A 13,966-nucleotide genomic window follows, 5' to 3' on the forward strand; every position below is an offset into this window, starting at 1 on the left:
ATATTGGGGGGGGGGGGGTAAAATAAAGCGAGAGCACTTCTTGCATTTCAGATGCACACGCGATGGCAAGCGGCTTTGATAAATGCACAATGCTTAGCGTGCATTCTCCAATGCTTGCACTCGTTGCCAAATTTGCACTCTGGCAACTTAGTTTTCAGGGTTTTCTTCAGGTTTTACCTTAAGTGATGATGGTGCAAATGGGTGGAAGGTGCAAATGGGTGGAAGGTGCAAATGGGTGGGGGGTGCAAATGGGTTTTATCTGGGTAGACACAACAAAACCTGTTTTATCCCCAATTTGCATCAGTGGCACTGTGGGTAAAACCCGAAAACACTCTGGAACCGAACTCGTCAAAGTGAAAACTCAGCCAATTCCGCGGGTACGGTTTAACAGTAAATACGTTGCATTTAGCATTTCCTCTTGCCAGCTTACGTGTTCCTTTCTTTTCTGCCTCAAAATGTGCTCTTTCACCAGATTTTGACTCGTATTTGGAAAAAAGTATTTGAACGTCGCAGTCGCGAATGGGTTCCCGCCATTTTTCTTCCATGTGGGGAATGAAGCTGAGAATGAATGCTGCTCAGTACAGCATGCAGTTTGACGGCGCATGTTTTTAAGCCAGTAACAACGTGTCCGCGATGTACTACGTATCGTATCGAGTGATAATTGAATCAAATAGAATAGGTGCAATTACAACGCTGTTGCATAGTCGGCACTTCTAAGAGAAGAGGCACGTAAGAAACATCTAATTGTGTAATGCAGTATGCCTCACAAATAATTTGAGAGATAGCACTATCAACGTTTCGAGTAGAAATTTAAGGATGATAATTTTGGTGCAGTTTTACTTTTTTTTGGCAGGTCTCTACCACTTTTTCTAAAAACTTGACCTCTAAAATGAGCGGGTATTTACAATACCCCTACCACAATTTGCTGTGGTAACGAATTTGTACGACTTAAAAAACTTCCTCCGAGTAAAACGCGGTTAAAAGCTGCACCCAATTATGCAAGTAAATATGGTAGAAACAGAGAGCCTTTGAGGCATTACGAGATGACACGCACTCGGGGGAAAAAAACAACAACAATCCCACTGCGGTGTGACACCACTAGGAACTCGACATGCTCCTCAAGTACTTGACTATCCTCTGCCAGCGCGTCATAGCTTGGTACGACGTCTTGGCGGCACTGCCGGCGGCGGAAGGAGCAATTTCTTTGTCCGCCGGCAGGGTGCCGTCGGACAGGCCTTGCGCGACGCTCTCTCCGTGTTTCGCACGTTTCTTGATCTTTTTGTACTTGTTGCGCACCAAGTGCGAGTGCGCGTGCGACACCATGGCCCGCTTGAGTTGAGCCACAATGTCGACGGCTGCTTTCGCGACTTCCGCCGGGGACGCTTCTTTCTCGGACAGCACCGACCACTTCTCTTCCGCGATGCAGTGCGGGGTCTAAAGAGAGAGACACAAGTTGTACACCCTGCGGAAACTACTTCTGCACTGGATCTGTCTATTAAAGCGAAAGTAATGTGACTTCAACTTTTAAGTAAAGTAACTTTTGTGATCTCCTGCAGTACGCAATGCACATTCTTACCTCTAATATTTTGAGAGGAACACCAAACTGGCCACCAGCGGCTCCACCGGTGGAGATAATTGGAACCACGAAGTGGTCGTTCCACACAAACTGTTCCACCTCATGCGCTGCACAAGGCCCACCTGTAACGTGACGCGAATCTGGTTATTTCCACGTGATGCCGAATTCTTGTGACCCGACCCGACAGCGTATGTGTCTTAAGAAACACTGGAACAGAGCATGTGTGACTGGACAAGACAACTCGAGGTCTCTGTGATTTGGCTGCATGTTCAGAACTTTCACGAAGCGAATAGGAAAGCACTGGAAAAACAAATCGCAAATTGCTTTGCTGCTTGATCTGGTGCAGCGAGTGGAGCCAAACAGAAGACAGTATCTGCCTTCGTAAAGTAAAAATGAAGTGCACGACAGGTGCTGCCCTCTACACCTAGAGCCCAATCAAGTAGAAAAGTGTAAGCCCTAGATCGTTTGTCACGGGTGTCTGCACTGCATCGCAACAGTTTGAGCGCCTCCTGCGATGTGGATTGACTCGATGAGCGAGCATATAGTCCTATCTTAACAAAACTGAATGCCAGTATGCATAAGACCGCTGATAAGACACTGCCCGCAACTACGGCTACACTATTCGTGTCGTCTGCTCCACAGTGCATCAAACACTGCACGGACTCTGGAGGAGGTGCAGCATTTTCGTGAACTCGTGCAGCACTTTTTCCAACTGAGTGGCGAGTGTAGCGCAAAGGCTGCACCTCCGCTGAATCGAATGCGGGATCTTACGCCATTTGCAGTAGTTTGCACTAGTTGCAATACTTCTGAACGAGTAATATAACTAGGGAATGACTCTTTCGGGTTAAATGCCTTTTCGGGTTAAATGCCGGGGGGGGGGGGGGGTAAAAATTGGGTGCTCCGTTTAAATCTGTAATTCGGGGAGAAATCGGGCGACAATTATTCCTTCGGGTGTTATCGGGTGTGTTTGTTTCTCCTCTCGTCTATTAAGTCCTCCCCTAACCTCTCTTTTCTTACTCCTTTTTTTTTTTCTGCGGGATCGTGACCTCCCAGCGGTAATCCCCAAAGGCATAGACAGTGTCGACACACATGGGTGTATTGCTGGGAACGCAAGTGACCCATTCTTACACGTTTTACACGTGGCGACCTTTGGTCCTCTTCAGTGTAAATGTCACTCGAGGATTTCATAGCGACTGGAATTCGGGGAGAAATCGGGTTTAATCCGAATTGGTCGGAGGTCAGTTCGAGGGGTGAATAACCGGGCGGAATCGCGTTTAACCCCAAAAAGTCACTCCCTAAATGTAACAGTCAGCCGGCGACTGATTAGACATCCTCCAAAATTATCTGTCGAGATTTGCGAAAAGGTCATTTTAGAGATTACCTTCAATCACAATGCACGTGTCGAATGCCCGTGCAACCGTCGACTCCCGCTCTTTCACCGAACTGCCCAGGAACAGGTTCTTGCCGTACGGAATAGCCGAGAAGGAGCCGTCGCTGTTTTGCGGTGCCTTGCCCATGTATTTCTGGATAGAAAATGTGTGCTCAGTTGCACCTTGGGATGACCTCTCTCTCCTACCTTCTCGTCTCGGCAAGGCAGGATGTGGAACACTTTAGTGTCCGTCTCGCCGTTGTTCTCCCGTGCCTCGTGAAACGTACGTGCTACGATATCTGGTGCTCCGTAGAAACCTCCGGTGATGACAGCCACGTTTGGAAGCTTCGCCAGTTCTTTGCCGATTTCCCTAAAGTACGAAATTGCGTGTTTTACGACACTGCCGACTGCAATGTACGCAGCTACTTTAACGGAGCAAAAGAGCTCGCTCAATCCATTGGTCAACATTTTATCGCTGCATTATTTACGAAAAAGTCCCGAAAAATTATTTATTATTATTTAACATTTTATAATTAATTAATTATTAATTATATAATTAATTATATTTTATAATTATTAATTATAATTATTACCGAAATAAAGCCTGAATTTTACCCCCAAATTTTCAAGAAAACATAAAACTACCTGAATACAGAGGACCCCTACGCATACAGTCTTGCATTGCACCAACGCAACTTTCTTCTTCCCCACCAGTTTAACTGTTCACTGCTTTCGCAGGCGCGCACAAGTCCACCCGTGCACTAGCTGTATATATTTAGGTACACGTAAGACTCCCAAAATGTTTTAAGAAAATTTTTCATGGTTTTGGTACTTGCCTGCATATCTCTTCTGACCTCTGAGGCAGCTTTGAGCCTCCAGCAATGTAGACGCAGGTTTCCAATGCGGGGATCTCTTTTTTCATGAACGTCACCTGAAAGGCAGACACATTCTTACCGGTTGTCACAACTGGGTGGTCTCGGCAGTTGAGCGAGCCTCTCACTTACGAGACACTGAATCGTGGCTTCCGTAGCGGCGTCTTTCGGAGTCTCCGACGAGTCTGGATTTGTGGCACGCCTCACACGGACCTTCAGGGCGCTCTCGAACTCGCAACTGTTTCTCTACGATAACGGGTTGGACGCGATAATGTTGTCACACACTGTTCACAGAAACCTCGAGAAGTATTTCGACCTCCTACCTTGATGATGTCATTGCCCATGAGCGAGGAGAACCAACACGGAATAGGGTAGTCGTCGCACTGCACCAGCACGACGTGTTTTCTGTGTTCACAGTAGAAAACCTGCGTACAGAGTGACGGTTTGTCTGTGTCCGTACAACATGGAAGACATCTTGCTCTACGAAAATTCACCGCGACAACGACGTTCTGGTTTGTTTGAACTCTACGGGCCATTTTGAAGTTGATGAGCTATCACTGGGCAATCAGTGGGCATGTACACAGGGATTTTCCCAGCACCTCCCCTAACATCCCGCCAAAAAATCTTGCGACTCCCCCCTCCCCCAAAGGGCCACCAAGGCCACGAACGCTACAAAAGCAGCAGATAATGGCATCACCCCCCCCCACACACACACACACACTTTTCCAGAGATCAAAATCATGGGAACATCCCTGCCTGTATATACTATTATATTGTGATTCTCCTGGGATATAAGAAGGACCACCCAACATGGCCATTCCCAGGATTTCTGCCGGGGTGGGGTGGGGTGGGGGTGGGGGCGTGCAACCAACCGACACTGGATAATAGGATGATGACAATCGGAACTTCTGATATGCAGGGGATCTGGTGGATAAGACTCAGATTATTATGATGAAGTCTGACCACGACGACCTGCTCGTAAAGCACGGGCAATTCCCACATCCAGTGATCTTGGGGCCCGGGGGATCCCTTTTTGGACCCCCTCTTCGAAACGCCCATGCCCCTATCAAAAGGCACGTCTAACAAAAGCTCATCACTCAGTTCATGAAATCCAGCACCGAAAGTCTCTCCGATGGAACAGTATGCACCAACCTGCTGCTGAGACGTTTTGGAATTGATGTATTCCTTTGAGATGAGGACGACGACCACGTTGGCCCGCACAGCCATCTGCTGAAACCGCTTCACCCGCTCCAACTTCTCGCCACCTAGCACGGACGCCACGCTGACGTCGCTCATCTGCGACGGCAGACGACAGACTGACGGGTGACCGTCTGTTTGCGTGAAATGAACGATATTCCATTATGCGTCACGCAAGTTATACCGGAGCCATCAATGTTTCTACATTTCCAAACAAAGTTTTGTAGCCAGTCTCACCCATTAACAGAGCTAAAATTATTAAAATGCAGTACCGCACTTACCCCCATAATTAACGCCACCATGTAATGAATAGAGCCTGAAGTTTTCCGGAAATATTTTTTTCGAAATTCGGGGGGTAAAAATCGGGTAAATAAACGTGCGCACTAAATTCGTGCAAATTCGGGTGGGAAAAACTTCCAGTATGCTAAATTCGGGGAGAAATCGGGCTCAGTTACTCAAACTAACTGTACTGGTTTGGTACAAACGGTGATGAAACTGCATTTGCTGCCAAACAAGTAAATTAATGCATTCCTACAGACGTCCCAGTGAGGGCAATTTGCCGGGTAAAAATCGGGTTTCACCCTAAATAGGCAACCTTCAATTCGGGGTGGAAATTCGGGGAAGAATCGGGTAAAACCCTAAAACTTCAGGCTCTAGTAATGAATAGGGCCTGACTTTTTCGGGTTTTATTTTTGGCCAAATTCGGGGGGTAAATATCGGGCGATATTTTTCATTGGAAAATTCGGGTTAAATCCCGTTACGGCATATTCTGTCGTCAGGAATTCGGGTGATTTTTTATTGTTTAATAAAAATTTGTCTTAACGTGGAACTAATGTTTAGCAATGTTATCAAACTTTATTTTAATGCACGCTCATGAGCGTGCCACGCGACCCGGATGTTTTCGGGTAGATTCGGGTTAAACCCGAATTTTACAGATTTCGTTTGGGGGGTAAATATCGGGCGGATACGGGTTTAACCCTAAAAAGTCAGGCCCTAGTAATGAACCAACTCCCAGCTTGAGAGCTCAAATGTTGGTGTTTTATTTCCCCTAAATATTTCAATTACCCCGACTTTAGCAGCACGGCGACAGCCACCCTAGCGTAGAACAAGTGCTGGTTTTCTTGGGTTTGAAAAGTGCGTTTATTATACGAGTAAATACGCACGATGTGAAAAATTACGATCCCCCTTAACCCGTAATCTCCTTAGCAGATATCTACAGGGTGAATTTAGCAAAGGTTGCACATTTCGATCGAGCCATAAAGATATAAGATAACGTCTCCGGCGCTTCAAACTTTGCAGACTGAAAGTCATTCGTCTCAAGTTTCAACCATATTTTTTTCAAATGCTATCATTTTGTAGAAAATAAAAAAGTTGGAAGAGAAGCAAATTTTCACCCCACGCATTTCCTATGGCCTATACGGCCTGCAAACCGCCATTTTTTTCCTCTGTCTGCTTCACATTCACATCACCATGTATAGGTGGCGCTGCCTCAAAACCCTGCATCTGGTCCATCTGGTGGTTCCACAGGTTCTCATTTTGCAGCGCCACCTACAGGTGGTGATGTGAACGTGAAGCAGAAAGAGGGAAAAAATGGCGGTCTGCTGGTGGGTATAGGCCATAGGAAATGCATGGGGTGAGAATTTGCTTTGCTGCTAACTTTTTTTCTAGAAAGTGACAGCATTTGGAAAAAATATTATTAAAACTTGAGGCAAATCATATTTTTCTTCGTCTGTTTGCTTCGTCTCCAGGCAGCGCCACCTATACATGGTGATGTGAATGTGAAGCAGACAGAGGAAAAAAATGGCGGTTTGCAGGCCGTATAGGCCATAGGAAATGCGTGGAATGAAAATTTGCTTCTCTTCCAACTTTTTTTTTCTACAAACTGATAGCATTTGAAAAAAATATGGTTGAAACTTGAGACAAATGACTACCAGTCTGCAAAGTTTGAAGCGCTAGAAACGTCATTTTCTATTTTTACGATGGGATCAAAATGTGTAACCTTTGCTAAATTCACCCTGTACATTCACATTTAGGGGTAGCATCCCTCATACATAATATCTCGGACGCTCTTACCGTGTGTGTCATGCTGAGTACTCCGCCTGTACTCCGTAACACGAGTATTAAAGTCTCGAGAGCCGTCAAAAACACGATCGCTCTTGGGCAGAGGCGCTGCGTCGCGAGGCGTATTTGGGTGGGTGCCGTCTGCGTCCGAGTAGCTGTCCCGTGTCTCCGAGAGTTCGGTCGTGCTCCACACGGTGTAGCCCTCTTTGTTGAGGAAACCAGCAATCGCTTGGGCCTGCACATCAACGAAACGTAGTTCGTACAAAAGAGGCACGTGTCTTTCTGCCGCGTAACCTGCACGGCATCCGTTAGAGGGTTGGTCTTGTACGGCCTCTACAATTCCAGAGCTAAATATAAATTCTATTTGCGAGCATCACAGAATGCGCTGCGGTGAAAGCGGAATGGTTTTCAAGAAATTTATTGAGGGGAGGGAGCACCTCAACGCGCAAGACCGTGGAAAATGACGTGTCCCCCAAAAACGAGCATGCGTTCCAAAGTTCCCGCAAGTATAGTTTACATAGGTCCGGCCTTTCCGTTGTCGAGTCCCAGGTCATAATTGGCTGTGATGTAGCGGATGCTGTTGCTGCTCAGGGCCAGTGTCTACTTTTCGCCTCTGGAGTGTCTACGGTGTCTACTTTCCTACGGTGTCTACTTTCCTACGGTGTCTACTTTCCTACGGTGTCTACTTTCCTACGGTGTCTACTTTTCTACGGTGTCTACTTTTCTACGGTGTCTACTTTTCGCTCTGCGTGACCATCCCTCTATGAAGCCTTTAGACGCATTCATCATGGAATGTATACCAGTCTTTCCCAAGCATCTGTCGATACGTGCTCCGGTTTCCCACATACGAAAATGCAGTTTAAACACGAAAATTACGTAGCTCAAACTCACCACTTCCTTCTGTCTGGGATGCGCGCTGATTACAATAACCCGCTGATGTCCCAAGAACTCCCTCAACTCAGGGTACTGATTTAGCACTGGCATCTCCATTACATTTGCCATTGGCACTTCTTCTGTAAGCGTTGTAAGATGGGAGTTCCTTTTGTTCTGGAACATCAAACCAGTAAATTATTAATGTGAATCAAATGATTAGTAAGGAGTATTCAACATTTTCGAGGACTGAGGCAACAGCCCAGCTCTTTTCGTGGTGCAAGGAAATGTAAGATTCATTTCTAAAAGGAATGCCGAGCATCTCGAAAGTAAAGACTTGGTCCCTTGGTACAGGAGCGATAAAACAATTCACAACTGATAATGGTATCGAATATATGACTATTATGTTGTCCTGCAGAGAAACATGCCACTATTACATCTGGTCAGAAAGCCTTAACTTAAGAATGTCAGAACATTATGTTTCTTAAACAAGTATTGATATGACAACTATCAATACTATCAGACATGAGGCTACTGGTAGTACCATAAGAACAAAAATGCCAGCGGTACAATACAACGTAGGAAATGTCAGCGACAATGGTATGTGCAAACTACCAAATATTGTGGTACTACGAATTATCAACAATTAAAAGCGAAGGTACCACTTTGTTTTTATAGGCACCTTAAGGCTCGATGACTTTTTGAGTCCCAACTGCTTGGTCGCCACCTGTTCCTTCTTTGTGGTCTGACGATACCTCTCCGCAATTTCTCGTGCCACTCTCCGCAGGTTTGATTCGTCCCAGCTCACTCGATGGTCGTTTTTGTACAGGTCACCGCCTGAAGTGAAGGCACGTCATTCCGTTTACGTCACAGTGATGGGGGGGGGGGGGGGGGGGACGTCACGCTCACCTTGTATAGTGTCGTGCTCCGTAGGTTTCCACGCAGGAATGTATTGTGTTGACGCGAACTGGATTGCTAAGCATTCAGGGGGCCAAGTGTCTAAGAAATTGACTGGAGTTATCACTTTGTGCAGCACGTCTGCCAGTTTCACCTGCACAGGATGTTTTTCTTACGTTTAGTGGGGGGGGAAAAAAAGGTTAGACTAACGGTAAAGGACAACTTCAAAAATAACGTCTACAGTGAATGGTGTCGCAAGAATACTGGAGAAGATCGTCTAAACCAATGACGGATGGGCATCTGCGAACATGGAAACGAAGGTGACAAGATTGTAATTACTCTTTGTGTGTGTTTTAAGTTCTTACAGGGAATGATCAAAACTAACTTTCAAGTAGTTGCCATTTTTACAAAAGCCTACGCATTACTGATGGGTAACAAATTTTGGTACTGCGCTCTATACACGTTATCTCTCCACATCACTTGACGAGTGCATTCTTTGCTGGGCAAAGGGTACTCCAACAAAGGGTACTGTAACAAAGGGTACTGCAAGTACCTCACGGTTTGTCCACTGCGTTTTGCCGTACATGCGGCTGATCAAGGGCACAAAAAGGTGGCACTCGCTCACAGCATAGTTGAGAGCATCTTGCCAGTCACTGCCAGTTTTTATTTCGTCGATGTCCTGCGAATAAATTGCATTCCTGCTATCATATTCATATCTGCCCAAGAAGTACCCTTGTCACACTGGAAATTGAATGTCATTCCCTCCCTGCCACATGTGGGAACACGTGATATGACATGACATGAAAAGGACGTTTCCTTACCAAATGAGTTGGGGTACCCATTCGCTTTCACTCTGGCACCAGCTGTGTACCCTTGGTGCAGTAAAAACAGCAATGTCAAATAGCAATAACGAAGAAATGCAAATTGAAAGTCATCGGATGTGTCTCGCGAGTTTATTTATTTAGGACATTAAAAAGATGACAATTTGCTACCCACATTTCCGGTGAACTTGAGCACCCAAGTTTTGAACCTGTAGAGTAAACCCTTCCCAGTCCTTCGTTTATGAATCGAGGACTGACTGTGTACTAGGAGCTTTCCAGCAAATGACATTCAATTTCCCGTATGAAAGGGTTATAAGATGTCACCTGAAGGTGCATTTACCAGGTAGACACTAAAATTCATTTTCAGCAGCTCCTTCTTGAGATCAAGGGCGTGTTGTGCTGCTTCGGCTCGCACGTAACTGATCAGTATCGGCTTTGGTTCGTGCCTGCAATATAAAGGTTTTTGTCCTCCATACTGTGGTATATTTCGGTTTGGGCTAAGCGGCACACTACAACACCATGCTGTTACGCAGCCAACATACAGAACAATGCCTGGTATCACGCAAAGAAACTGTTATAATTAGATATATATTTAGCTTAGATATTTATGCTAGATTAGAACACAGGACTTTAAAACAAAACAAAAAAAATCTACTTCCATGCCTGCACCAGCCAAGCACCAAAACACTACTCACTCACTGCATACAACAAGTTAGTAAACACTGTTAGAAATCACTTGAAATTCAAAACTTTCATTCCAGTCCCTTGATAACTTGCAAAAATGGTCCGTTATACGCTAGAGTCCGCTTATTACGAACCTCGATATAACGATAACTCCGATATTATGATCAAATTGCTAGTTCCCGTCGGCTCACCCATGCAAGTACATGTAAACAAGACATCAACGTAATGATCGTCGAGAAAGCGTTTGCTCGCGTATAACGATCAGAATTCTCCGGCGGCACGTTAACATACGTGAAAGCAATATTTTTCTTTTTTCTTTTTTAAATTTTATTTACTACTGTTTTTTATTATTATTGAAAACAACTTAAGGAGGCATTTTGAAGAGCCTTAGCCTCCATACGCAGTAAAGTGAGAACGCGGTGCGTTTATTCCCGCATAACTGACGGGGAAACTGACTGTAATGCACGCGTTGCAGAGCGCGCGACTCCGAAGGCGCTCGCGAGAAGTAGAGAGGAGGTTGCTCGTTGCTCCCTCTCCACATCGTTCTGGTTCGCTGCGTGTTACGATGGCACTTGCGCGGTTCCGGGACGCGTTTTGATGAGGAAAGGCGAATGGCTCGACTCGAAGTTGCACGTGCTCGACGGATTTTGTACCGATGCAAAACCTCGTTGCGCAGTACCGTGCCTCCCCAAACGTGACTTGGCATACAGTCGCGGTGTCGACACTCAAACACGTGTCGATCAATTATCCGTGGACGAAGCGCGTTCTAATGGACACTGCATTTCCGATAGTGATAATGATGAAGACTACGGCACTGGATGACGAGCAATGGACGAAGTCGTCTATCTCAATAAGAGATGCGGACCCTGACGTAGTATCGGCGGTTACGTTGTACTTGGGGAAAAAAAGCTGGCTCAATTCTAGAGCTAGATAAAATGTTTTCTGCTCTCAACAAACGTGCACGTTCAGCGGCGTTCTGCTTCTACCGTTCTACTTCGACAAGCGATATATACAGCAAAAGTTCATGTATACATGTATAACGATACTCTGATATATAACGATCGGATTTCGCGTTCTCGTCAATATTGCTATAAACGGGCTCGATTGTATCGACGTTTCGTTATACATTCCAATTAGTCACTTCTAAGGCGCCCAAACGTAAAACAAAAGAAAAGAAACAACACATTTGAAGAGGAAAGCTTCGACAGCGAGATAATTTATATACTAGGGATGGGTCAATCGAAGCCGCGAATCCTAGGCAGAGATTCGAGAATCCGAATCCCTGAGCCCAAAACAGCGAATCGAATCTCAACCACGTTTTCCCCTGAAAATGAACTATTATTCATTTTGTTTTTCATTTAACAAAGATAACAAATTCTGCTTCAAATCACTTTTCAGTAAAAGTGTTTTTCCCTTGGCTTTTTATAGTCTTTTTTAAAGAGAGGATTCGAGATTCCTAAGATTCGTGGATTCGCAGAACCTTCCTTAGATTCGGATTTGGATTTGGATTCGAAAAATTCTGGATTCGTCCCATCTCTAATTTATACATGTGCCTTCATATAATGTGTTCCTGTCACGATTCCCTGTTCACGTTCACGAAAATCCCCCAGTGGAAAGGCGCGCGTACCCAAATATGAACGCACAAACTGCTTCTGTTAAATTCTAGAACTCTGCGCATGTTGCACACCTATAGTCAATGCGGCTTTTATGTGGATTAAGTCACGCATAACGTCAGACGACGGCCGAAAAAGCACCCGCGACAACAGCTCCAACCACGACCTGCAGACCTAGTAGGTCATAGTTGTAACATGAAGTAAGATGCCTGGCCAGGCCAGGCCAGATCAGATCAGATCATTCGATGTATCCGGTAATTCGTTACACGCGAGCCGTTATAAGCGGGACAAGCAGCATTTCTTATTTCATCAGAACGCATAAAAAACAATGCACCATTAGCGCGCATGTCGTGCACTGCGTTTCCCCGGCTACGTAAGAACACACATTGTTCTGACATGCACTCTGCCAGTGCCATGCGGAATAACAGACGAGCCACTCATGCCGACGCAAATCTTACCTCGTCATAGACCATCGACTGTACCAGTTTAGCCCGCCACCCAACCGTCGAGAAGACAGCCTCATTGAGGGACTGCGTTCGTCGCTGAACGCGCCACCATAAAAAAATCCGAACCAAAGGGGTCACGACAATCCAAATTTGAGCCGAGAAACAGGTGCATCAAACAAGTAGATTTTCGCACAACCGGTGCGATGTGACACTAAAATGGTACCACATTCCGCAAAAAAACAGTGTATCGCATATATTTGTAAATCAACTGTAAACACATTCTCCACATTAATGTGCAACCCCGCTCGAAAGCTTTTATTATCGGCAAAGCCTGGAAAAACACAGAAAGCATTTTTGCAAATGTACATTAGTAATTTTCTGCGGACCTCACCTGCACGAATTTAGACGTTCTTTATTTCTTTTTTTTTTTTTACCTAATCTGAAATACTGGTAGCAGTGACAGAAATGTACAGGAATTTCCCACGAATGAGTCTCACAAAGTCGAGGCGACCTTATTGAGTACAAATAAATGCGGCTTCACTATTTTAGCGCCCGCTTAGCCCACCAAACAGAGTTTATTTTCTTTGGGTTCAGTAAGTTGCACGGTACAATAAACCTCTACCCGAGAAACGTCATCATGACGTTAGTAGACAGATCGAAACAAACCAGACGGGCAGGGCTGGGTTCCAAAAATCGGCACTTGTTCGCTGCCTCCTATTGACAGAAAAGTAGGACCGAAGGTCGCGTCCCTTTCAGAGACCATCGTAATCTCCTCAAGACCGTGGCTTTTGGGCGCGACCTTGTTCACCTCTAGCCTAGTTCAAGTCTACCAAATCGACGAGTTCAGAAAATCCCAGAGTGCTTAGCGCCGCATTGAACTGTGGGAGTTTACTAATACGAAAATAGAGTGTGGCCTCCAAACTGTTCCGATTTCTTCCCAACCGGTCCATTGTCCACGATGTGTCAAGGTAAGCGAAAGCGAAATGTGAAGGATTATCCTTCGTTCCCCCGCTCAGCAAACACCCAGGATGCAATGCGTGCGCAAAGAGCACTGGGAATTTACTGAACTCGTCTATTGGTGGCGCTGTCGAACACTATGAAGTCATTTGTTTGCAAACATGGAGAGGTCTATTTAGCTACTTTTACTTTAGAAGAACACTAAATAAAACTCAAGAAGCGTAAACAAACATAACTTTTTTTGCCGCTTTCTATGTAAAGTCTTCACCCAGGTTTCTCCGCGTTCCAACCAAACTGTTTCCGTAACGCAAACCGTCCGAAAGTTGGTTTCCTTGACGAATACGTTTTTATCTTCCGTGTGCCGGACCGAAAAGTCGGAAATGCGAGGGTTGTGTGTGCCCCCGCCATAGACCTCTCCCTGTTTGTAAACAAATGACGTCATACTGTTCGACGGCGCCACCAATTTGGTAGAGTAGAACTACGTTCGAAGCTATGGCCGAACAAGGTCGCGCCCGAAAGCCACGGTCTTGAGGGGATTACGATGGTCCCTGAAAGGGACGCGACCTTCGGTCCTACTTTTCTTTCAATAGACCGCTACCCGAG

At 45.6% G+C, this 13,966-nt stretch overlaps 1 protein-coding gene across 2 annotated transcripts in view; it reads right to left on the reverse strand.

The window, feature by feature from the left end:
- Window positions 1-227: 227 nt before the first annotated feature.
- LOC135377314 (uncharacterized) overlaps window positions 228-13,966 on the reverse strand; it is a 54,865-nt gene continuing 41,126 nt past the window's right edge. Inside the window, exons 5-19 of one of the 2 annotated variants that reach the window (XM_064609654.1) lie at window positions 12,419-12,502; window positions 10,004-10,109; window positions 9,396-9,521; window positions 8,855-8,996; window positions 8,628-8,782; window positions 7,967-8,122; window positions 7,088-7,310; window positions 4,970-5,148; window positions 4,141-4,242; window positions 3,950-4,063; window positions 3,782-3,876; window positions 3,129-3,315; window positions 2,958-3,084; window positions 1,577-1,698; window positions 228-1,434 (exon numbers count right to left, since the gene is read on the reverse strand). In XM_064609654.1, coding sequence (XP_064465724.1) covers window positions 1,099-1,434; window positions 1,577-1,698; window positions 2,958-3,084; window positions 3,129-3,315; window positions 3,782-3,876; window positions 3,950-4,063; window positions 4,141-4,242; window positions 4,970-5,148; window positions 7,088-7,310; window positions 7,967-8,122; window positions 8,628-8,782; window positions 8,855-8,996; window positions 9,396-9,521; window positions 10,004-10,109; window positions 12,419-12,502 — 2,254 coding nt within the window. In that variant the 3' untranslated portion in view covers window positions 228-1,098. Of the gene's footprint in view, window positions 1,435-1,576; window positions 1,699-2,946; window positions 3,316-3,781; window positions 3,877-3,949; window positions 4,064-4,140; window positions 4,243-4,969; window positions 5,149-7,087; window positions 7,311-7,966; window positions 8,123-8,627; window positions 8,783-8,854; window positions 8,997-9,395; window positions 9,522-10,003; window positions 10,110-12,418; window positions 12,503-13,966 lie in introns of those variants that run through there. The other variant, XM_064609653.1, reaches the window with a different exon arrangement.

The sequence above is a fragment of the Ornithodoros turicata genome, chromosome 1 (genome assembly GCF_037126465.1).
Source record: "Ornithodoros turicata isolate Travis chromosome 1, ASM3712646v1, whole genome shotgun sequence".
Taxonomy (NCBI): domain Eukaryota; kingdom Metazoa; phylum Arthropoda; class Arachnida; order Ixodida; family Argasidae; genus Ornithodoros; species Ornithodoros turicata.